The sequence below is a fragment of the Anolis sagrei genome, chromosome X (assembly GCF_037176765.1).
Source record: "Anolis sagrei isolate rAnoSag1 chromosome X, rAnoSag1.mat, whole genome shotgun sequence".
In the NCBI taxonomy this organism is placed as follows: Eukaryota; Metazoa; Chordata; class Lepidosauria; order Squamata; family Dactyloidae; genus Anolis; species Anolis sagrei.
In genome coordinates this window covers 30,130,269-30,156,568 of record NC_090034.1, presented here as the reverse complement: position 1 = coordinate 30,156,568, position 26,300 = coordinate 30,130,269, and the positions used below count along the sequence as shown (strand labels likewise).

Below are 26,300 nucleotides of genomic sequence, written 5' to 3'. Positions count from 1 at the left end.
AAATAGAAAGGAAGAAGCTATGCCTAGCAGCCACATGGGCCATTTTGGTCGGAAAAAAACATGGCAACAGAGCCTTACCATTATGACCAGCCGAACAAGCCAGATTGGCCAAAGGGAACCGACCAAACCGAATCCATGCACAAGCCTACTTGGAATATTAGTGGGAATTTCCTCTCTCCTCCTTCTGTCCCTCCCTTTGGCTGGTCCTCAAGCAACAGCATTGGCCTTTGCTCCTTTTCAGCATCTCGGCCCTCTCGCTTGTACCAAAGCCCATTCTGTCTTTTTTCCTCCCCAGTTGCTTGAAGCCTGACATGGGGAAGAAAGCCAAGCAAAAGACGCAAATCAAGAAGAAGACTTTAAACCCTGAGTTCAATGAGGTGAGCACGCAGCCTCCTTTTCCTTCTCGCCTGGGGTCCGGATAGGCTGCTTTAGAAGATAGGTTATGAACATGCATGATATGCCCTGCTCCTTGGGAGAGAATGACTCCACTACTCTCTCCTGGAAGCACCCTTTCTGAGCCTGTGACCATTCTTTGTCTTCCTTCCCCCCCAAAACTAGGAATTTTTCTATGATATCAAGCACAGTGATCTGGCCAAGAAACAGCTCGATGTCTCGGTTTGGGATTATGACATTGGCAAATCTAATGACTATATTGGTGAGTGTGTGTAGGGACGACGTCTCGAAGTGTTTGATTTTTGAAATTCATAAACAATATGTACAAACAGATAGAATTTTTAAAATAATTCAATACAGTTGACTTAAAAATGATTTCTTAAATGTCAGGGAATCCTAGTGAGGTGAGAATCTTTGCTGTCTGAAGCTTATTCTCTGCCCCCAAAATGCATGCAGGCTTTTCTGTGCAGAAAATGAACAGCCGGAATGTGCCTTTTTTGTACAGAGAACAGCATTTCTGCACAGAAAATGTGACTTTCTCAGCATCTTCAGGTATAATAATAATAAACTTTCTTTATACCCCACCACCATGATCAGAATAAGTCCTGAACTGCAAATAGCCTTTGAAAATCTTACCTTTTAAAAAAAAGTTTCAATGGGGGGAAACATGGAGTGCATATACATTGTGGAATTGATACCACTATGCAGATACATTGTGCAGTTTGATACCACTATGGCTCAATGCTATGGAAGCCTGGGAGTTGACGTTCTGTGCCAAAGAGTGCCGGAATCTCACCAGATTTCAACTTCCCAGGACTCTGTCACATTGAGCCATGGCAGTTCAAGTGGGGTCAAACTGCAGTATAGATGCAGCCATGGCCAAAGTATTTTTTTGTAAATGAGTTTCTTGCGGGAGAGATAAAGTGGGGGATAGAATAATAATAATAATAATAATAATAATAATAATAATAATAATAATAATAGAGCTTGATGAAGATGTGCCTCTCTAGAAATAGGGGCAGTAGAATGGTAGAATGGTTTTCATCCCTTGGCCCTCCAGTTCGTTTGGCCTTCAACTCCCAGAATTCTTCTTCTCTTGGCTTAGTACTTCCAATTGATTGATTTAATATTATTATTTATTATTTATTTCATCATCATCATCATCATCATCATCATTATAGTCCTCATCATACTGTTTCATTATCATTATCATTATCATTATCTTATTATTGTTACTATTGTTATTGTTATTGTTACTATTAGTAGTAGTAGTAGTAGTAGTAGTAGTATCACTAGAATCATGATTTGCTTGAAATTATTTCATCATCATTATTATAGTCATCATAAGTCTTCTGGGAGCCGAAGTACCAAACTTCTGGAGGTGACACAACTCCTGGTGTTCAGCCCCAGCAGGCCCAGTCTTGGATAAAACTGTTCCACTTTCCCTTTTCCAGGTGGCTGCCAACTGGGCATCACAGCCAAAGGTGAGCGCTTGAAACACTGGTACGAGTGCCTGAAGAACAAGGACAAGAAAATTGAGCGCTGGCATGCCTTACAGAACGAGAACCACGTCTCAAGTGACTAGGGGACACCCCCTGTGCCGTCTCCTTCCCAGTAACACCCCCCCCCCCCCCAACATCCTGTCTTCCAATGCATCAATGTTTCTTTGGCTCCCGGAGGGGAACAAAAGAGCCCCTGTCTCCCACCTCCATCATGGGAGCAGCATTTTTCTCCTCCTCTTCCTCTTCCACCTCCTTTGCCGTCCCCACCCAAGGGTGCCAAACTGGTTCCCCTTTCTGGTTTGTATTGTTCCCCCATCTGCCCTGCCTTCTCCCCCTCTGTATAGATTTTTCAAGCAATAGCACTGAAAATCTTGAGTTTGGCGTTTGCTTCTCGGCAGCAAAAAGACCACCGTCCTCTCCGTCCCTGACCAATGCCAGTGTGCTTTCTCCTCTTTGCCAAAGGCATCTGTTCTCGAAGTGTCCTTGAATCTCTGAGGCCCCTCTCTTCCTGTTTCCACCTTCTGCATGCGGATGTCCCTTCTTTGCCTCCTCTTTGCAACCTTGAGATACTTCGAGCATTGCTAACAGGGAAAAAAATGCACGGCTATGGGTCTTGGATCGGACTGCTTTGAGCATGGGGGCAGCCGATCACGATGCCGACCACGGCGACAGCGGCTGGATCGCGTGGGTCTTTGGGAATCTAAGCAAAAAAGAACTGTTTCTGCTTTGGGGGACTGCAGGGGGGGGGAGGGGGTCTTTCTGATTTGTAGCATCGCTTCATCCCCGGTTTTTCTAGTAATCCAGAGAAGGCCACCTTTCATTTCAATGTGGTTCTTGGCAACTTCTCATATCAACCCTTGAACCTGGAAAGGCCAGACATCCCTAGTCAACAACTATATGGGCGAAGAGGTCAACCCAAGCTGAGTTGTGGTCTTCCATTTGCTCCTGTTGGGCAAGGCCCATCTCCGTGCCAATGATCTTTGTCTGGGAAATGTTTTACTCAGCTTGCATCCTATGGTTTGTGAATTTTCTGAACAAAACGGAGGGCTAGTGTTCTCTAGGAGGGCTTCTCAGAATTAAAACCACCAGGCAGAGGATGAAGCATTGCCAGATCATGCATTCCTATTCCATCGCTTGTGTGCAATGGCTGAGGACAGACTGAAGAAGAAACCCAAACCTGAGGTTTCAGAGAATGTCAGATAGGACAACCTGGTCCACTTTGGTCTATGGTTGGTCAAGAGGTTTCTTCCTTGGTCTGCCCAAAGTTCTCTCCTTTAGCTGGAACTTGGAAGTAGCAACAATATCCCTTCCTGGCAACAGTTGCTGGGATCCATCAGACCTGGCAGTATGAGCAGCTCATGGAAAGGAAACTCAATTCAACCAATGATGTTGGCAATGAAACCTGGTGTTCTTCGTCTTCTGTGCCCTTGCAGTGGCACTTGAGCGACCTCTTTCCCACGTAACTTCCTAACTCTGCTACCCGTTCCTAGATTGGCAAGGCATGGGAAAAGTGCTTCTCTTGGCCTCATGTTCTCAGTTTCAGAAATTCTGTAGCTTCAAGCCTATGATGCATTTAAGAAGCAGCAACAACAAAAACTTCTTCCTCCTCCTTCTTCCTTGTTCTTTCTCTTCAAATGCTCCTCCTCCTACTCTTTTTCCTTCTCTTTGAACCTTCTCCATCTTTCTCCAGGAACATCTTCTCCGTCTTCAAATGTCTCCTCCTCCTCCACTTCTTTTTGCTCTTTGAACTTTCTTCTCTGTCCTCCAACAAGGTCTTCTCAGTCTTCAAATGTCTTCCTCCTCCTCCTCTCCTTTTTCCTCTTGGAACCTTCTTCTCCCTCCCCCTCCAAGAACATTTTCTCCATCTTCAGATGTCTTCCTCCTCCTCCTCATCTTCCTCTTTGAACCTTCTTTTCCGTCCTCCAACAAGAATGTCTTCTCTGTCTTCAAGTGTCTTCCTCCCTCTTTTTCTTCCTCTTTGAACCTTCTTCTCCGTCCTCCTCCAAGAACATCTCCATCTTCAAATGTCTTCCTCTTCTTCTTCTTCTTCTTCTTCTTCTTCTTCTTCCTCTTTGAACCTCCTCCAAAAATGTCTTCTTTGTCTTCCTCCTCTTCCTCCTTTTTGAAACGTCTTCTCCATACTCGTCCAAGAACACCTTCTCCGTCTTCAAATGTCACCTCCCCCTCCTCTTTGTCTTCTTCTTCTTCCTCCCCTTTGAAGCTTCTTCTCCATCCTCCTCAAAGAATGTCTTCTCTGTCTTCAAAAGGTCTTCCTCCTCCTGCTCTTCTTCTTTCTCTCCCTTCCTTCTTTTCAAAGTTCTCCTTATTTCTCTCTTCCTGCCTCCTTTTATTCTTTCCTCCTCTTTGACTTTCCTCTTCACATGTCTTCCTCCTTCTCCACTTCTTCTTTTTCAGCCTCTTCTTTCATCTCCTCTTACCTTCAGGGAGTCAACAGGAAGAATCATTGTGTAGACTCCTTTTGCCGGTGACAAGAGTGTGGTGAAAGCTCCACCTTGGTGGCTTTTAAACAGAGGCATCCAGCCATCCAGGCCATCTGTCAGGGCTGCTTTGATTGTGGTTTTCCTGCATAGCAGGGGGCAGGCTTAGATGGCCTGCCCCCTGCTCTTCCAACTCTATGATTCTATGATTCCATCCTATTGGTTAGTTCCAACAAGAGTAAGCCCATTGAATCCACAGTTACTCACCTCTGGTTTAGCGCATTTACCACTGGATCATTGGGTGGAATGATTTCTTTGACGTGCTCTCTGAATCTGATTTAAAACTGTCCCAAGCCCGTGGCTGGGGAGGGCACAGTAGGAGAACATTGCCCCCCAAGAAGAATCCTGCCCCTCCAAATGAGATTTTCTTTTCTCCCTATATTTTACAGCATCCCAGAGAGCGAGATGCTGGAAATGATTCATATCTGGCAGTCGTTCCTCTTGGTCCCTTTTCTTGGATGCTGAAACTCGAGTCCTAAAAGCTCAACACGCTTTTAAAGTGACTGGGATGCTCCAAACTGGGTAGGAAAATTTTGTTGGAGGGCATTCTTATTTGAAAGGCAATGCCTCTTCCTTGTGGTTTCCCCTACATCCCTGTGCCCTTTTATGGCTATTCAGTAGGATTGTGGGAAAGGCTGTTAGTTTAGGCATCGGATGAGCCAAGCTGAGCCAAGCGTTGGAAGCACCAGTCCACCCCTCCCTCTTTACTCTTGCTGTCCAAAAAGATAGGACAGGAGAGAATCTGAATAGAGATGTCAGTCCAGCTGACCTAAGTCAAACTCCATTTTTCTCATTTCCTTTCGGCTTCATCCTCCTTAGGGGAGCATCCTCTTGGCAAGAGCCCTCTCTTTTTGTCTGATGTATTGTCATTTTTGGGATACTGTTTTGTAAGCTCAATGTGAAAGTTCTCTTCTGGGGAAAAATCCCTTTGGCTCTTTTCAAGATTGAGTCCTAACTTCCTTTGTCCTTCCTTGGCAGTTTGTGACTGTTTGACCTCTGAGCCCTCTTCCTCCTTTCTTTGTAAATAAGGCATGCACGTCTGGGTCGGGAATAGTGAATCGCTTCCCCGATCCCCATCCGTCCATCTCCCCCTCCTCTCCAATGATTGCATTCTCTCAAGCATGCAACAACCTCACCAAAATAAGTAACTAACTAACTTAACCAACAGTTGATAACTATCTAACAGCCAATGTTACCAGTGAGACTCGAGAAACCCAGCTGGTCTTCTGCTGCATGCAGGTGTAACGTCCCCCGTTTCTTCATGTCATACCCAATAAAGTGTGAACAAAAGGGGGAAAACCTCACTTGGAGCAGTGTCTTGTTTTAATAATACAATAATAATAATAATAATAATAATAATAATAATATCTATCTATCTATCTATCTATCTATCTATCTATGCTCTGTTCATTTTGCGTGACATCATAACTGGACTGATTGCTGCCAAATTTGGCCACAAGACATCTACTAACCCAACAAATGACCATCACTCAAAATAATTGATTTTGTCATTTGGGAGTTGTAGTTGCTGGGATTTATAGTTAACCTACTATCGAAGAGCATTCTGAACTCCACTAAGGATGGAATTGAATCAAACGTGGCACACAGGACTCCCACAATCAACAGAAAACACTAGAAGGGTTTGGTGGGCATTGACTTGAGTTTTGGAGTTGTAGTTCACCTACATCCAGAGAGCACTGTGGACTCAAAGAATGAAGAATCTAGACCAAACTTGACACGAATACTCCAATATGCCCAAATATGAACACTGGTGCAGTTTGAGGAAGATAGACCTTGACATTTGGGAGTTATAGTTACTGGGATTTATAGTTCACATACAATCAAAGAGCATTCTGAACCCCACCAACGATAAAATTGGGCCAAACGTCCCACACAGAACCCCCATGACCAACAGAAAATACTGTGTTTTCTGGTGGTCTTTGGCGACCCTTCTGATACCCCCTCATGATCCTCCCAGGAGTCCCCCCCTCCCCCGGTTGAGAAATGCTGCCTTAAGGTCCTACAGTCCAACTCCCTTCACCAGGGAAAGAAAACAGAGTAAAAGCCCTCCTGACAAAGAGCCATTCAGCCATAGATATAGATAGATATATATGATTCACACACACACACACACATACGTATATGACAGATATCAGATTTGAAAGGGACCCCTAAAGAAGGACAAATATAAGTTGCATGTTCCAGGGTAGGCAAACCAGACAATCTCTACATCAACCCTGACAAAGAAACAAAAAGAAATACTGTTTACCCACAAGCATAAAGAAATTACATATATTAGAAACCAACACTTTCTCATTACTTTATTTTCCAGATTACCAGACTGGGCCACAGCAATGCATGGCAGGGGATAGCTAATAATAATAATAATAATAATAATAATAATAATAATACACTTTATTTATATTCTGCCCTTCTCCCCTAGGGGACTCAGAGTGAATTATAGCATTAACATACATAGGCAAACATTCAATGTCTTTAGAATCATATACAATGAGACACACAAACACAAAGGCAGAGGCTTCTCCTTTTATTCCGGCTTCTGGAGGCAATGCCCATCTCTGGCTCTGGGGAGGTGCTTTTCTCCGAGGAGCTTGCATTGTCACCTTCTGGTTGTGTGGCCAGCAAGATTTCTTGGAATATCTCTTTGTGTCTCTTTTCCCTCTGAAGCTGTACCTATTTATCTGCTCACATTTGCATGTTTTTGAATTGCCAGGTTGGCAGGAGCTGGAGCTGACAAATGGGAGCTTACTACGTCTCGTGGATTTGAACTGTCAACCTTCAGGCCAGCAGTTAAGCCAACTTTCCAGTCAGCAGTTCAGCAGCACAAGGGTTTAACCCATTGTGCCAATGTGGCTCCACTCTTCATTCCCTTGAAAGCATCCTCTGCCCAGGATGGGATTACGAGTTTTCCTACATTTTTCTTTTGCCTTTTCAGAACTTTCATTTATTAGATTTGGAGGGGGGGGGGGGGGAATCATGATGTGCATACAATACACATCCTTGTACAAAAATGGATCAGGTTGGGCATCCAGTATTCAGAATTGTTGAATTCAGAATCCTCCCAAATCTGAAATGATCCCCCTGAGAGGCTGAGAGAATGACACCAATTTATTTTTGGTGTGTAATTTTTTTGGAAATATTGTGCATAAATGGTCACTGGGCTATGTACAGAAGGTGAATATAAAGCATCAATAACAACAACAACAACAACACTTTCTGCCCTTCCTGTAGGGACTCAGAATGGATTACAGTGTAAACAGATACCGGCAAACATTCAATGCCTTCTTACAACGTTTTATCTCTAAGATATTGCATTATCTATGCATATGCAAGAACAAGTATTTCAGTATCTGAAAAAAAAATTAAATCCAACACGCTTCTGGTCCTGTATATTTTGGATAAGGGAGATTCAACCTGATGTACCTGGATTTGTTGAGACATCCTTATGTCAAAGAGGGCAAGAAAAACCAAAGCCAAGATGAGCAATGCAAGGTGAAATGGGCCATTGCAACACCTGACATGTATCTGCACATTCAACCCGGCTTTTGCAACCATCCACTGAATACCATGGCTCATACGTTCTTCTAGAACAGATCTGTCGACTCAGCTGCGGAATGCTAAGCCAACCCTTTTCTCAATCCAGTAGGCCAAGTTTAGTTGGGGATAGTGTTTGGATTCACGACTTGGGCCGAGATCTTGCATTGCCTCTGCATTACATACATCTCCATCTGCAGAGATCCATTATGCAATCATAGGAAAGTAGAAGGAAAACAAGGACTCTGCTGCAATTCTCCGCCTGCTCCGCAGATGGCAATAGGGTCCCAAAGATGGCCACTGTCCTTCCCAGCAAACACCACTGGGAGGCAAGGGGATTATTATGAGGTTTTGGGCGAAGTTCCTAGTAAGGCCTTGCGGTAGCAAGTCATCTGAACACAAGTTGAGACACAGAGGGGAATATCAGTGGTCATTAGTGCCACTGAAAATGAAGAACTATTTGGATACGGGTGCAGGAGGCATCCTATTCCCCGCCTTGAACCAGGGCTTTCTCAAGTGGCAGGCAGCAAGAGAGATCAGAGTTTCAGTTGGAGCCTGAATCTTTGTCCTCTTTTGGATTCCAATTCCCAGAGTTGTATTTTCATGCCAGGGATCATATGGGGAATATGCAATACAAGGTTACAAACAGGGTAGACTCTGAGCATAGGTAAAGGTTTTCCCTTGACATTAAGTCCAATCATGTCCAACTTTGGGGGTTGGTGCTCATCTCCATTTCTAAGCGGAAGAGCCAGAGTTGCCCGTAGACACCTCCAAGGTCATATGGCCAGCATGACTGCATGGAGCGCCATTACCTTCCCACCGGAGCGGTACCTATTGATCTACTCACATTTGCATATTTTCGAACTGCTAGGTTGGCAGTTGGCTGGGGCTGACAGCGGGAGCTCATGTCGCTTCCTTGGATTCAAACCTGCGACCTTTCAGTCAACAAATTCAGCAGCTCAGTGGTTTAACCCAATGCGTCACGGGACGCTCCAGTGCATGAGCATAAGCAAAGAGCTTTCCTTTCCCTGCAGGCTCAATTTCTCAATATTTCAATCGGTAAACAGGGCTTGAGACATGTGCTTTTGCATTATGAGTTAACTGATGCCTGCCATTCACTTTCTGCATCACATTGTTGGGCGCTTGCAATTCTGTGCCCTTCCCAAAAGGAACCGCTCTTCTACTGGCTCCAGGCCAAGCTCCTTCTTCCTCGAATGCCCCGTTTGCGGCTCCGGAGGCTTCTTTGCTCACTAATGAGATTTGGCTCTCTGCCTCCACCGATCGATTCTCATCTTGGAATCAGCCAAGCTCGTCATCACGGCCAATAATTCACAGCTTTGGTCACTCCGAGAATCAATACAGTTTTGCTCTTTGCTGAGAAGGTGCAAAGGCAGGAGTGCGACAGAGGGGAGGCAGGAGAACTACAAGCCAGTGGCTTTGCCGGTTGGGCATCAAAGCCAATTTTGGGATGGAAGCCAGGGGATCATAAAGAGCAAGCAGCGGCCATCACTGGGACTGAATTGTCTAAAGCTGAAGGCTTGAATCACTCCACCTATATCTATGTATATAATACATGTGAGTGTGTGTATGTATGTGGCAGCTTTCAGTTTGGCTCCCACTTCCACAGGCTACTGTGACCCCCACGAAGGATGGACCTGGACCAAACTTAGTGCACAGGACCCCGCCCCCCCCCCTCTCAAGACCCACCTTACATCCTGGTGTGGTTTGAGGGAGGATGTACCATGGATGATGGGATTTGCAGTACCTTCACTCACTTCCAGAAACCACTGCGACCCTCACAAATGACGGACCTGGACCAAAATTGGTACACAGACTCCCCATGACCAACAGAACATACTGGAGAGGTTTGGGTGGAACTGACCTTGATTTGTGAGAGCTGTAGTTCACCTGCATCCAGAATACTGTGAACCCTCACCGACAATGGACTGGGACCAAGCTTGGCACAGAGAACCCCCATGACCAACTGAGCATATTGGAGATGTTTGGGGTGGGGGGGGGGTTGACCTTGATTTTCAGGAGTGGTAGTTCACTCTGCATCCAGAAGGCACTGAACCATAACAGATGTGGACCAAACTTAGCACACAGGCCCAACATGGCCTGTGTTGTTCAATACTGGTGGGGTTTGGGGGAGGATTGACCCATGATTCTGGGAATTGTAGTTCACTCACATCCTTATGCATTTTCAAATGCATAAGTAATAAAAATAAAAGTAAATTACCTAACTAATATTACCAAACACCTGAAAACAAACAATGGATGTTTCAAATAACCCAGGTATCACCAGGTCCCCAAGCTAGTATATTATAAAAGTATGTTCCAGAAGGGCTCCTACATGACTTGATGGATGCAGACCAAAATTGGTACACATATCATCATGATCCAACAAAAAATAATGGTAGGTTGGGGGTGGGAGCTGAGAGGGGTTGATGGGAGCTGTAGTCCAGCCATGTCTCCTTATGGCTTTGGTACAGATCCCATGATGGATCTGTACCAAATGAGGTACACATAGCCATCATGGTCCAAGTTAAAACACTGACAAGGTTTGTGGAGGCTTATATAGGATGATTGGTGTTGGAGTAAAGCCACAATGACTATTTCTAGTAAATGGCATTACAAAATACTTAAGTGGGGTAACACTTTGTCTGTGTGTGTGTGTTTGTGTATGCTAGTAGCCAATAAAAGACCCCTGCTATCCTCTTGAAGCTTCATTCCCTAAAAAAAGATGCTCCCCAAAGTCTCCATCTGGGAATCATTGGATGACTGCAGGTTAGATTTAGATGATGCTGGGGAATAGTCATGCGGTTATTTAACAGTCAGGCAAATCTCCATGAATTTTTCATCTCCTCAGAGAATACCGAACAGCAGGGATGTATTTCATATATATATATATATATATATATATATATATAGAGAGAGAGAGAGAGAGAGAGAGAGAGAGAGAGGTGGAAGGAAGGGGCCTCTATGCGGCGCAACAAAGAAAATAAGTTATTGCCACCCAAGAATGTCGCCCGCAGCTGAGCTCATAAATCCCAGTTTTCAATTGACTCCATTTGAGTAGATAAATGAGAGTGTTGAAGGTGAATGGCAAATGGGAATGTCTTGGGATGAATCGGGGCCTGGATATGAATAAGATTTTCACATTTGACTGATTTAATTAGAATGCAATTCAGAAGAGCATGCTGCTGGTGCATTCCCTTGTCTCCGTGAAACCGGAGGAGCACAAAAAGTGTTGTAAATGGGCTGATGTTTGCAGTATTTCCTCAGAGTGTGTGGGTGTTCAAGTTGCCGTGGCGCATAAGAAACAGGGTACCTGCTGCTTCCATATTTAGCAGATACTTGATCAGGAATACTTTAAATTATGGGAAAGACTTATGGCTCCTGTGAGATTTTGCTGACACACGACAGAAAGCAGTATTTTGTGCCCAGAAAATCACCACATCAGTGTTTTTGTATGTGTGCACAGAATACTTCTCGAATGACCAATAGTCTTGGAAGACCAGACATATGCTCACAACAGCGAGGGAATAGGATTCATTCCTATGAAAGATACAAAGATTGGCATCCTTACACCCCATTGAATGTGTTCCATGACTTCTGTGTTAGCCAGGCAGGGAATCCAGTCAGGGTTTTAGTCCAAGCTTTGAAATGTCTTGGTTGGTGTTCAGTACACTGGATAGTCCTGAGGGTTCAGGCTAAAATGTGGAGCAGATTTCCCAAAGAAGGCATGACTGTGTTGCTTTAAAAATAAACTTTAATCAAAACTTTTAACATATTTGTTAAACTTTTAATAGTAACATGAATTAAGAGTACTATTGTAATATAAAAAAGAACATTTTTAATAGAAAATCAAATTCAGTTTGCATCAATGTGATTTTTGAGCTTGCTCAAAGCTACATGCATATCCTCGCTTACTTTCAATCGATTCCTGGACTTGTTTTTGATTACCGGCAAAGCAGAAAACCTTTGTTCACATGAATAAGTTGTGGAGAATAGCATAAGATAGTGCAAGGCGATTCCTCAAATTTTAGTATTAAAAATTGCTTTTTTACACCAAAACTCAAGAGAATCAGATTCAAACACCTCCTTGCAGTTTCTATCATTTTGAAATTCAATGAGCTCTTCCTGGATTTCTTCTGCAACCTCTCCAATTTTAATCATCATTAAATAAGTCAAAAATTAATATGAATATTGAGGACTCACAGTCAGTAAAACTACTGGAGCCGTCGAATCACTAAACAGCAAAACAGAATCACTGACAAACCAAGCAAGACAAAAGAATGTGTGCAACTGACTGATGCTGGGTGGCGTGAGTATGTGACATGTGACATCGATCGCTTACCCTCCACCTGGCCTCCCATGCTTGCCTGACGTTCTACTCGCCAGTGTCACCCACATAGCAACAGATTCATTAAAATGAATAAAGGTTTAAAATTAAAAATGTTTTACAGACCATATTTTAGTTTTTTCAGACCACTGGTTGGGAACCACTGATCTATGTAAAAGGGATCTAAGAGCCTTAGGAGACCACAAGCTGAACATGAGCCAAGAGTGTGATGCAGAAGCTAAGAAAGCCAAGGCAATTCTAGGCTGAGTCTAGTGTAATGATCAATTGAAGTCCTAGTCCCATTCTATTCTGCTATAATATTATAGCAGAATAATATTATGTCCACAAGTCAGGAAGGACATTGACAGGATAGAAGGTGTCCAGAAATGGGCCACAAAAATGGTCAAAGACCTGGAAATCTCCATGAGGAGTGGCTTAGGGTCCTGGAGATGTTTAGCTTGCAGAAGGGAAGCTTACGTGGGGACATGAGAACCAAGTTTAAATATTTAACCTGAAACATTGGGCTGTTAGCATAATGCTCGCCAGGCATGGACCCTCCAGATCCATGGTCCATAGCTCTAAATTTGACCTCATAACCACTGGGCTACACTGATGAGGATTTCCAATCTTAGCAATGTTCATTTGGGGAAAATGCTACTGTATCATTTTTGTCGTATCCAGCTTTTGACAACCCTTTCTTAATCAGAGCCTCCAAAGCTGTTCCCTGAAACGCCAGCAGGTATGGTGGTAATGGTGAGTCCAGATTGGGAATGATTTCTGTGGGCATTCAGCTGGAGAGAGGAAGAAAGCTGCAGCAGGGACCTTCTCCCCATCTTCTGCGCTCTCTGGATGGTCTCTCTTGCATCTGGTCCATCCAAGAGGGAAAGTTCTAAGCCGTTGCTTGGCAACAGCCAATCACATTTTCCCCTGCTTCCAGAGTGGAAAAGGAAGGATGCTCTCCTCTCACCACCCGCTTTTCCTCCGTCTTTCTCAGAAAGCAATCGTGTTTCAGCTTCAGCTGGTTTTGTGAAAGGTGTTGATGTGTGTGTGGATCTGTTTGTGTTCTCCCCTGTTTTTCACTTGATGCCTCTTTGCCCAAAATTGTGGCCTGCATTCAGAGAGAACTGCTTTCATTTTTCTGCCTCCCAACTGTCCATTAAATAATTCAGCCCTCAAGAGGCCAATGAGGACAAAGCCAATCTAGGTATAAATGTTTAAATGGCAAATGGAGGGGTTTTTTTGTGGTGGGAGGGGCAGGAATGAAAAAGATTGAGAGAATGAGAAATATTTTCTCCCAGCCAGGATCCCAAAGGTGATCAACATTTTCTCCTTCCCTATTTCAAAAACTTGTGTGTGTTTTTAAAAAATGGGTTGGAGCTCTTGGCTGTAACTGAGGAGAAGAGAAACCTATTGACTTTAGCAGGATTTACTTCTAAGTCGACCCACCTCACATTATAGGTAATCAGCCATCTGGGAAATTGGTGAATAGATCGCTATCAATCAAGGTGGGCTGATGAACTGTTTTGGGTCCCTTTCTGGATGTGGTTCCATCCCTGCTCCGTCTTTACATGGGAGTGCTTTTCAGATTGATGGTGCACAAGGAATGTGAAGGATAGTGTTTCGTCCCCAGCTTGTCCTTCTTAAGGAACTAAGCTTTTGCTTTAGCCATGAAAGGTTGTTTTAAGCCAAGCTGAATGCCTGATCACTTCTCTGGCTGAGAACATTGAATCAAAGAGGGCAATTCCATCTGGATCATTTCAGCTCCCTTTTGCAGAAAGAGAGGGCAGCAACCAAACATTGGTGTCCATCTTGAGTGTCAGCCTAATACAGACAAATGGAGAAATCTCATTACGGCATCTCAAACATCACATGTAAATGCCAAACCAAGGAGAATAGTGACAACAGCAAACTCTTCAAATGAAGGACATCCATCCAAAGAACACCATGTGGTTGCTCTGGAGGACCTAGAAGATGCTTAGCGACGATATATAGTTTGTCGGACGTGGAGAGATGAAACTTTGGGTACTACTCCCATCAATATGTGGGTTGTACTTTCCCACCATTTTTCATATTCTTTCCATATTAGGGACAGAGTTAATATTAAAAACAGTGGGAAAATGTTGGAGAACAATTGTGTTATCAAGCAATTTAAAATGGCAGTGGATAGTGAGATCCAAGCTGTTGTACGTTAAGCCTGGTGAGAAAGAGAAGCCAATATTCCAGAATAAATCTCACCAAGTTGAAGCAGAAGCCACCAAGGTATTTATTTAATTTCAGCTAAAAGTGATGATAGCTTGTGGTAGCCTGCTCAAAATAAGCTGAGATACATTATACAGCAAAACAGGAATTTTACTACATGTCAGATTCAAAGTTCCCACTGCCCCCAGCTCGACCTGGCTTGGTTGCAATTGGCCAAGCCTGGATGATATCAGTGATGTCTCCTTGTAGAGGCAGGAGTCCGGCACACCCCAGCCAATGGGAGAGCGCCGCCTGTCTTTGATGTAGATTTCACTCTGGCCAATGGTTGGAGCGGAGCTGGCAGGTCTTAGAACAATGGATGAGATTATGACTGGTGATGGGATGAAATATCCCTGATGTGTGGGCACAATGGCCCTGATGAATGTGCTAAAACCTTGACTGTCTTTTGAGTATCCAGTCTCTGATTGAGCTCAGCGTCCTGAACACCAAACTCCCATGCAAGTTCCAACAGAAAATATTGTCCATATAAATGTCCAATGGCTGCGAATAACAAAGGGGGGGGAAACAGCCTTTCCAAGACGTTGACGGAGCATCCCGTGACTGGAAACTCCATGCTGGGTTGGCAAATGTCTCGTATTGTCCATGCAGTAGCACAAAGGAAGGGTGAACCATCCAGCTCCTGTTATCCCCTGTGTCACTTGGTTTGCATGGGTTCCATTTGAGGTAACTGGTTAATCAAATCATATAAATGAAGCCTGGCAAGATGTTGGCAGATCTTCCCACAACAGGAAAGTGCAGGCAAAGGTCATTGCAAGATTTCCATTGGTGGCTTCTCCAATAATTTCATAAAGTGATACAAAAGCATAAACAAGATTATACATATATACACATGAGGGGCTGTGGTTGCAGGGGTACCCAATACTGGAGGCCTGATCCCCACAGGTTAGGGGTACACATACAGGGTGGGGTATATCAGGCTTCCAAGGGGCTCCTATCTCCCTGGATTCTCTTATGGGGAAGACAAATATGAAATTATAGAAAAGGATAGTGGGACATCCACATGAGGGTCCCAGGAAGGCAAGAACATCTAGACACGAGATGGGCTGACCCCCTTGGGAAGGAAAACACATGCAGAAAGGGACCTGGGGGTGAAGAAGGGAGATCCTCTAGATCTCCATATCCACAGGGGTTTGGGGCTGACACAGGTGATGGAACAGGGAATCTGGCACAAGGGAGGGGACTATGGATTACGTATTTATTTGATGGGAGAGAGAGCGGAAATGAATGGCAAAGGAAAAAAGGAAGCAAAATGGGGCTTGGGATACATTTCCCCTTTTGCTAGCCTTAAAACTTGTGTACCAGCTGTGCCCATACCTTAGGAAGTCTGACTTGGCCACTGTGGTCCACGCTCTGGTTACATCCCGTTTAGACTACTGCAACGCTCTCTACGTGGGATTGCCTTTGAAGACTGCCCGGAAGCTTCAATTAGTCCAACGAGTGGCAGACAAATTACTAACGGGAGTGGGGTACAGGGAGTACACAACGCCTCAGTTACGCCAGCTCCACTGGCTGCCAATTAGCTTCCGAGCACAATTCAAAGTGCTGGTTTTGATCTATAAAGCCCTAAACAACTCTGGCCCAATTTACCTGTCCGAACGGATTCTCCCCTATGAACCATCAAGGTTATTAAGATCTTCCGGGGGGGGGGGGGGGCTGCTCTCGGTCCCACCACCTTCGCAGTCGCATCTGGTGGGGATGAGGGACAGGGCCTTCTCGGTGGTGGCCCCTCGGCTCTGGAACTCCCTCCCACTAGAGATTAGATCTGCCCCTTCCCTCCTATCATTTAGAAAACAAGTAAAAACCTGGCTTTGGAATATGGCATTCGATGACTGAGGTAATGACCCTGACCACATGGAAGGATGGCAACGAATTGTGATTTCACCTGACAACCTGGACTGTGTAATGTTTATGATTGTATTTTAATGCACTTGTTTTATTGTATTATGAGGATGTTTTGTATCTCATTATTGTATTGGAATTTCATGCTGTAAACCGGCCTGAGTCCCTCTTAGGAGGTGGAGAAGACCGGTATACAAAAACTCTAAATAAATAAATAAATAAATAAATAAATAAATAAATAAATAAATGTAAATTTCCCTCAGTCCAGTCTAGACAAAAGACCTTGGAGTTCCTTTGCTTGTAGGTCATTGCCTGGTGTAGAAAAAAAAAATTAGCAGAGTCGTTAGTTCTCACCGAGCAAAGGTATAATATCCTTTTTGACATTGTTTCCAGTAAATTCCAGTAAATATAGCAGTTATCTTCTGCTATAAATATATGAAATATAGGACATAGAGTTGTGATTAAATTTATGCACTATCTAACATGGGAACGATCCTTGTTTTTGTTGTTAGCCCCTTTGCAAATCGGCCAAGGCTTAACTCTTATTATATCATTCCTGCCTGGTGTCCTTGGCAAAATTTCCCTGATTATAAACTATCTTTTATTGGGTACAGAGGGGTCACCCTTGACTACAACGGGAGTGCTTGTGTTCTTCAAGCTTGGACGAGGATCACTGTTAGACAGTGATCTCCTGCCTTCCAGCTATTATGTAGCCCTTTCCAGCTCGAGGAGATTTCCACTGCAAAGATTAGCTTCCAATGCTTAGCCATTTGCATCCTAGAGGCTGAGGACTTCATGTCCCAGCATCCCTGACCGGAGTTCTCATGGCAATGACCCAAGGTCTGGCCAGGGCTGAGGCACGGGACCAAAAGCAAAGGATAACCGCATCACTGGGTCAGAATGACTTGCCCAAATGAAGTCCCACCAAGACAAGGAACATCAATGGCCAGCGAGTCCAGAAGTATCTTCTCAGAGGCATTGCAATGGCAGCGCTTGCCGCATGATGGTGGCCTTCAGACACCTCTCCAAGTCAACTTAGTGTTTGTCCAACCCCTCCCTCTCCTCTACCGCAACCTGGCTAAGCCGTTTATGGAAAGTCTCTCTCTCTCATTAGGTTAATGATTCTCGGGGAATTATTCCATCGCAAGCCCAGTTAATCCTCAAAATGGAACAGTTAATGGTGTGGATCAATTTGACACGGTTACACAATGCTGAGAGGTTATGCTGCTGTTCCAAAGGATCCGGCCCCGTTCCATTACTTGGAAAGAGTGAGGGCATTGGTTTCCAAGTGGAAGGCGGTCCCGGTCAGGGTTGGCTTGATGCGCCTTCCTCTTGGCACGTTTCTCTCTTTCACCCTCCATTCGTGCTTCTTCAAATTCTGCAACACTGCTGGTCACAGCTGACCAGCTGGAGTGCTCAAGGGCCAGGGCTTCCAAGTTCTCAGTGTCTATGCCAGAGTTTTTAAGGTTGGCTTTGAGCCCATCTTTAAATCTCTTTTCCTGCCCACCAACATTCTGTTTCCCGTTCTTGAGTTTGGAGTAGAGCAACTGCTTTGGGAGACGGTGGTCGGGCATCCGTACAACATGGCCGGTCCAGCGGAGTTGATGGCGGAGGACCATCGCTTCAATGCTGTGGTCTTTGCTTCTTCCAGCATGCTGACATTTGTCCACCTGTCTTCCCAAGAGATTTGTAGGATTTTCCAGAGGCAGTGCTGATGGAATCGTTCCAGGAATTGCATGTGACATCTGTAGACAGTCCATGTTTCGCAGGCATATAGCAGGGTTGGGAGGACAATAGCTTTATAAACAAGCACCTTGGTATCCCTATGGATGTCCCGGTCCTCAAACACTCTCTGCTTCATTTGGAAAAATGCTGCGCTTGCAGAACTCAGGCAGTGTTGTATTTCGGTGTCGATGTTGACTTTGGTGGAGAGGTGGCTGCCAAGGTAGCGGAAATGGTCAACATTTTCTAATGTTACTCCATTAAGCTGTATCTGGCATTGGAAACGGGTTGGCTGGTGACTGCTGGAACAGCACTTTGGTTTTCTCGATGTTCAATGACAGTCCGAGCTTCTCGTATGCTTCTGCAAAGGTGTTTAAAATGGCTTGTAGATCTTCTTCTGAATGCGCACAGACAACATTGTCATCAACATACTGGAGTTCTATAACAGATGTTGTTGTAACCTTGGTTTTGGCTTTCAGTCTGCTGAGGTTAAACAGCTTGCCATCTGTCCGATAGATGATTTCCACTCCGGTGGGAAGCTTCCCATCAACAAGGTGAAGTATCATAGCGATGAAGATGGAGAATAAAGTTGGGGCAATAACACATCCCTGTTTGACACCTGAATCCACCTTAAATAGGTCACTTTGCGAGCCACTGCTGTCTAGGACTGTTGCCATTGTGTCATCATGGAGGAGCTGCAGGATGTTCACAAATTTGTTTGGGAATCCAATTTTTTGAAGGATGGTCCAGAGAGTGCTGCGATTCACTGTGTTGAATGCCTTTGTAAGGTCAATGAATGCCATGTACAGAGGTTGATTTTGTTCCCTGCATTTTTCTTGGAGCTGTCGTGCAGTGAAGATCATGTCCACGGTTCCTCTGGAGCGGCGGAAGCCATTCTGGGATTCTGGGAGGGTGTCTTCTGAGAAGGGTAGAAGTCAGTTTGCAAGGATTCTTGTGAGGATTTTCCCAGCAGAGGTTAGGAGGGAGATATCTCGATAGTTTCCGCAGTCTGTTCTTTCCCCTTTTTTGAAGAGGGTAAAGATGGTGGCATCTTTGAAATCTGCTGGGATTTTCTCGGTCACCCACACTTTTTCTATGAGCCGGTGGAGTTGCTGTGTCAGCTCAGGTCCTCCCTCTTTAAAGATTTCAGCAGGGATCCCATCAGGTCCGCTGGCTTTGTTATCTTTTTGTTGACTGATGGCATTGCTGACTTCTTCCAAACTAGGCAGTGCTGCAAGCTCATCCCTGGTTTGTTGTTGCGGGTTTAGTGAGAGAACCTCTTCGGCCACATTGGAGCTGTGGTTCAGGAGGCTTTGGTAGTGTTCTTTCCAACGTAGTGCAATTGATTTTGATCCTTCAGGAGTTTGGTTCCATCTGATGAGCGGAGAGGCTGTATGCCATGGTTTCTTGGTCCATAGATGACCTTTGTGGCTTTGAAAAATCCCTGAGCATCATGGGTATCTGCCAGGTGTTGGATTTCTTCAGCCTTCTTTGTCCACCAGATGTTCTTGAGTTCTCTTGTCCTGCGCTGGTGTAGATCTTTTTCTTAGAAGCACAGTTGATGTCTCTCTGCCATGTTTGGAAGGCTTTCTTTTTCTTGTCAATTAGCTGTTGGATCTCGTTGTCATTTTCGTCAAACCAATCTTGATGTTTCTTGGTTTGATATCCAATAGTTTCTTCGCAGGCTGTGATGATGGAAGTCTTTTGTTTGTTCCAATGTTCCTCAACATTTTCGGGGTGTTCTGTGGGTAGATGGTCCTTGAGTGCTGTTTGGAGAAGGGCTCGTTTGGAGGGCTCCTGAAGGGCTTGGGTGTTCATTTTGCGCCTTGTCGTTTTTCCTTGGAGTCTGCGCTTGGGGCGATCTTGATAGCCATCGTGGATCGGATTAACCTGTGGTCTGTACAGCAGTCGTCAGCACCTATCATGGCTCTTGTGAGGAGCAGGTCACGGCGGTCTCTGGCACGTGTGATTATGTAGTTTAAGAGGTGCCAATGCTTTGACCGGGGGTGCTTCCATGATGTCTTGAACTTGTTTTTCTGGTGGAAGAGTGTGTTGGTGATGATAAGGTTGTGTTCCACACATTTGGTGAGAAGCAGGATGCCATTTGACTTGCTGTTTCCAACCCCGTCTTTTCCTATGGTCCCTGGCCACAGGTCGAAGTCTCGCCTGACTCTTGCATTAGTCCCCCAGGAGGATGATTTTGTCCTCCTTAGGTATCCCCAATACGATGGTGTCCAGCTGACAGTAAAAAATTTCCTTGATGTCTTCATCAGCATCTAGTGTTGGTGCATCTAGTGTTGGTGCATAGGAACTGAATTCCAAAACAGCTGACGATTCCAGCCTTTGCAAACCTCATATATTGAAAACACTGAATCAGAGTCCTAGTAAAGGAATACATGCTTCCATCCAGCCTTGCAGCCAGGCATACCATGAACAGACCATGCCTTTAATGCTTTTACAAAGTTTTTATAATGTATGTTAATTTTTTAAAAAATTGTTTATGTTTATTGTGACATTGAATCTTACTAGTGTAAGCCGCCTTGAGTCGCCTTTGGACTGAGAAAGGCGGCATAGAAATGCAGTAAATAAATAAATAAGATTACTTCACTTGGCTCCTCCGACACGTGTTGTCCTTCCACGGTCCTCCCTTGAAAAGGGGCAAATCTTCCATGGCTTCCTATCAATCCAACCATGTTTCCTTGGAGGGGGCCGCAGTATGGGATGGACCCAAGCCTTTGAGAGCTTGATCAAATCCCTTATTTGCAGGGATCGCTTCTCATATAATGTTGGCTCCTCTGAGTGTGATTTCAAGGGCTCCGTAACCCGCCGCCTCCTGACTTTCCAATCTGTCCTGCGAAGCTGAGAAACAGCTGCCACGGCTCCAAAGCCAACCAATTTTTAGATTAGTTCCAGCTGCCCCTGCACCCTGGGAGCAACAAATTTAGTTGTTCCTTGATTAAAATTACATGTGTGGATTTCTGGCATGTTCGCTGGGGTTTTGAAATGCTTAAGCGCTTGAGGTCAACACTTGGTCCATGAACAGCTAAGGCTTCTGAGAAAAAACAGAGTACGGGACGCTTAGCTGGACTTTGGGCCTAAATCCTGGCAGCGACTCGCACAAGAATAAGAGTGGGGTTTCCAGGTTTTGGTTATTCTACTACTGAGACCTGTGCCAGGCTATGCCAACCTATACATTTAGGAGTAGGATGAATGTGTGCAGAATATCCATAGAATATCCCTCTCTTGAAAAATATCCTAGGTGTCCAAATGGACTCTCTGTGGGCCTCCCAGAGACCTGAAGGAGCTCAAAAAGGGGGGTGAAGTAGCCCTTCAGCTTCCAGAACTTGCCCAGCCCTGAACCAGAAGGATAACATGACATGTTTCGAAGGTAGTGAGTGCGCTTCTCCTTGCATGATTTTTGTGTAGAAATGTTCTTTCCAGGACAGAAAGAGTCCAGATGTTGTTGGAAACAGGAGATGGGTCGGCGATCAGTCATCCCGTTGAATTCTGGCACGCTGGCACAGCATCATTGGGTGGCGAGATGATTGGACATGACACTGACGGTGTAATACACCAAACGTGTGTCAGAAGAAGGGGAAAGAGACATGTTGCAGTAACCTGGAATCCTGGGCTGTTCCTCTGCTCTGGGATTGGACAGCTTTCACCATCACTGGAGCATCAAGAATCGGGAGAGACAGCCCTCTCTGTGGCAGCCTGGGAAGCTTCTGCTTGGTCAGTTCCTAGTCTGAGCATGGCTTGAGAAGAAGGAGGAGGGGGTAGTAGGATGAGGCCTTTCATAAGGATCTAGTTAGAGCAGATGCTCGGCCAGCATTGCTGGTGGCCACTTCGCCTTGAGTCTTGCCATGCTTCACGTTTGTCCATTACTCGTTGAGTTCCAAGAGGTTGATATGAATGTTTGGAAAAGACAATTATTTGGGCAATAGCACCCTAATCGACTTCTAGATGACATGGCCCCCAGTTCCCAGAATCTCCTAGCCAAAACAGGACCTGTAGACTGGGGGATTCTAGGAGCTGGTTGATAGTGATAAGCAATGAAAATTGTCCATTGGGGTATGCAAAATGGCACACAATCAGTTCTGTTTTCGTTCTGTTTTTCTCTTGAATTTTGGGTCAGGTACCCCCTCCCCCTGTTCTGTTTTCGGGAAGATTCACACACCCCTATTGGTCATGCTGGCTAGAGAGAACTACAGGAATTGTAGACCAATGGATAGGTCAAAAATATCAGACCATAGGCCATGTTGGCTGGAGGATTCTGAGAGTCCCAGGCCAAAGGACAGTTCATGTGGGGAAATGGTCCGTTGTCTATGTCAGCTGGAGGATTCTGGGAGGCGCCAGCCGGGGAGATTCTGGGAACTCTGGGCCAAAAAATTATCACTGGCTTAGCCAGGCTCTCCCTGCTCTACTTGGAATATATATCATCCTGATCCATTTATCTGCGAGTTCAAATGATGCCAGGCACTGCATATTAAACCACACAACAAATTGGATTTTGGCAAGACCTGAATGCAGGTATTAATTTTACTCCTGCAACTGGGGCTTACCTCGTGAAACGGGACAGTTATTACTTTCCCTGCTCCCTATCAATTAAAAGGCATCCATTCTTGTCTTCTCTGGGGCCCACTGGACCCTCCGAGAGAAGAAAGGCCTTATTAATAACCCAGAGGCACCTTCTGCTCCCTCTAATACTGGCAACGCAGGGAGAGAACAGATGGGGTCCCCCCCCCCGTGCTTCTATAAATCACGGCACAATATTTCTTTTTCACGCCGCCTACCTACGATTAACGGGTGTTGTCGGCTCCCTGATTAACTTTGTTTATTTCTTAATTAGCTTGAGCGTTGCCTGTCGCGTGGTTAAGGAATAATTGTTTGATTAATGCACCGGCATTTGCATTTACATTAAGACTCCCCCAAATCAGTTTGGCGGTGGCAATTAGCGGCCATCTTTGGCGCAGATTTGCAGAAATTGTAGGATTGCAATTTTGAAGCCCATTAAGTAATAACTGTTATATTGATGGGTGATAATGGGGCATGGATACTAAATGCATAGGAGGAGAAGGATGGGTTGGATTGATGAGTGGCAAAGGTTTCCATTGGATGGCTTTGGAAGGAGGGCTCCCAAATCTACCTGTTGGCTGGGATTTGTCATCGGGCCTATGTCTTTTGTGCGCAGCATGGTTTCGTAATGTCTGCTTTCCGAAAGGGCTGCCATGTTGTTATTACCTGTGGTCATCCATTGAGCAGTGGCAGCCAACGCAATTTGCCACATCCCAATGTGCTTTGGGCAGCAAGGTGCATGGTCCCTACAAATCCAAACAGTCCTTGGAAGTTCCAAAGCACAACAGGAGCACCTGGTGTGTCCCTGAAGTGCCCAGTGTGCATCACAAGTGTCCACTGCATGTCACAAGGTTCCAATGCACACTCAACTTGTGCAAGGTACTCCGGAATGGACATCCAATGCATGTTAGAAGTGCCCAATGTGCACCAGATGCATGCTGGAAGTCTCCAGGACAATGGCCACACTGATTTCTTGAGAGCTGATACATCCTGCTCAGAATAATTCTGGATGAGTCCTAATCGTTGCATTTGGCAAAGGGGAACAGACCCACATCACTGGTCCAGTTCTGATTGGGGGACTTTTATGATCCCTTTATATTTATGTTGGGATCAGTTATACAAATCGGTTAAAGGTAAAGAAAAAGGTTTCCTTTTGAGATTACATCTAGTCAAGTCCGACTCTGGGGGGTGGTGCTCAACTTTTTAGCCAAAGAGCTGGCATTGTCAGTAGATGCCTCCAAGGTCATGTAGCTGGCATGACTGCATGGAGGGCCGTTACCTTCCCACCAAAGCGGTGTCTGTTGATCTCACATTTCCATGTTTTCGAACTTCACAATTGGCAGAAGCTGGGGCTAACAATGGGAACTCACCATGTCCCACAGATTCAAACCGCCGACCTTCCAGTCAGCAAGTTCTGCAGCTTAGTGGTTTAACCTGCAGCGCCACCATGGCCCAGCAAATCGGTTACAGGCACCATATTCCAGCTATTGCTTTTGGGTCAAGGGAAGTCCAAGTCTGGCTCCATCTTGCATTGAAGAGGCCTCTCAACTGGAGCCTGGCGTTCCATTCTGGGCACCTCTGGGACCCCTTCCAATTGTATGATTCTGTGTGTGAATTTCCCATTGAATAAATGGCAAAGATTCTGACTCATGCAGGATTCCTTTTGGCTCTCAGGGAGCACCTTTTTGGATCATTTGGGGGGGAATATTTGCGCACAGCTTTCCCACTCTGACTCCTTTTTATGTGTGTTTTCGGCATGGCTTCAGGTGGTCGATGCATTGCCTCTCACTGCTGCTAGTGGAGCGAGGCAACAGGGACTGCGAAACCCACCTTACCAGGTTTCAGATGCCTCCCCTTCAGAAAGGAATAATAATAGACCAGTTATGTACTGCTAGGGATGTCCAGGCGGTGAAATATGATCTCCCCTGCCCAATAAAAAAAGAGCCAGATGAGGCGTGATGAGCGATTGCCTTATTAAATAGCACCCAGTGGTAGCTGCGGGTTATGGCGAATCATTATCAATGAGATCTGTATTGATCCTCCGAAAGCCCCGTAAAAACTGGGCTGCCACCGCAGGCTGGGTGGGATCCGGATGACGAAGCGGGGAGAGGATGGGTTGAGAGGGCCGCGCCAGGTCAACCGCAGTGGTGAGCCACATTGACAGAAACAAATTAATTGATCCTCTTTGGCCTGGCGCTGAAGTTGTGACTGGGAGAATCGATGTGCTTTTGGAGAGACTGCAAAAGCAAAAGGCATTGTGTTCCTGGAGGATGGATCCTGCCAAAACTCCGGTCTCTGCCATGGCTGAAACTCACTTGCAAACACACCGACCAACCTGCTTTTGAGTTGCTGCGAGTATTTAGGGATGTATGGTAATGTTCCAGCAGCATTCTCTCCTAACGTTTCACCTGCATCTGTGGCAAGCATACTCAGAGGTCTGTTGGAAGTGAGGCAAATGGAGTGTAAATATACCTGTGGAACGATGTCCAGGGTGGGAGAAAGAACCCGTGTCTGTTTGAAGCAAGTGTGATTGTTACAGTTAGCAAGCTTGAATAGCATTGAGTAACATTGCAGCTGCAAAGTCAATCAGTGAGGGAATCTGCATAGTGGTAGCCTGGGTATTGTTGCCTGGAGGCATCCCCTGTTTGGGAGATGTTAACTGGCACTTGATTGTTTGCTGTCTGGAGTTCCCCTGTTTCTGAGTAGTGTTCTTTATTTACTGTCTTGATTCTGGTGTTTGTAATACTGGTAACCAGATTTTGTTAATTTCCTGGACATTCCACAGATATATGTATACACTCCACGTGCCTCACTTCTAACAAACCTCTGAAGATACCATTAACTACAGGTGCAGGCAAAACGTCAAAAGAGAATGCTGCTGGAACATGGCCAGACAGCCCAAAAAACTCACAGCAACCCAATGATTCTGGCCATGAAAGCCTTCGACAACTGGCTTTCATTAAATCTAATGCTCATGTGTGGCCATGCCTGGCTGCCATTGTCCCTGGAGGCCCCCCCTCCTCTGTGTGTGTGTGTGTGTGTGTGTGTGTGTGTGTATAATCATAGAATAATAGAGTTGGAAGAGACCATGCAGGACATCTAGTCCAACCCCATTTTGCCTGGCGGGAAAAGCACAATCAAAGCATCCCTGACAGATGGCCATCCAGGTTCTGTTTAAAAGTCTCCAAGGAAGGAGCTTCCACCAGACTCAGAGGCAGAGAGGTCCACTGTTGAACAGCTCTTCTTACAGTCAAGAAGTTCTTCCTCATGTTCAGGTGGAATATCCTTTCCTGTAATTTGAACCCTTTGTTCCGAGTCCTAGTTTCCAAGGCAGCAGAAAACAAGTCTGCTCCTTCTCCCTTATGGCACCCTTCACATATGTATGCATGGCTCTCACGCCTCCTCTCAGCCTTCTATTCTGCAGGCTAAACATACCTTTGATCCTTTTAGTCACCCTCTTCCTCTGGACACCTTCCAGCTTAGAGTCAATCTCTCTTTTGAACGGTAGTGCCCAGAATTGAACACGGTATTCCAGGTAAAGGGGTCTGACCAAGGTAGAATACAAAGGCACCACAACTTCCCTCGATCTGGACACTCTACCCCCTTGGATGC

The 26,300-nt window shown here is 45.2% G+C and overlaps 1 protein-coding gene across 3 annotated transcripts in view; it reads left to right on the top strand.

Annotated features, from left to right (window-relative positions):
* RPH3A (rabphilin 3A) overlaps positions 1-5,697 on the top strand; it is a 50,858-nt gene extending 45,161 nt beyond the window's left edge. For all 3 annotated transcript variants that reach the window (XM_060786097.2, XM_060786095.2, XM_060786094.2), the window contains 3 exons: positions 296-377; positions 559-655; positions 1,848-5,697. In XM_060786097.2, the coding sequence (XP_060642080.2) occupies positions 296-377; positions 559-655; positions 1,848-1,978 (310 nt within the window). In that variant the 3' untranslated portion in view covers positions 1,979-5,697. The remainder of the gene's footprint in view (positions 1-295; positions 378-558; positions 656-1,847) is intronic.
* Positions 5,698-26,300: the final 20,603 nt, after the last annotated feature.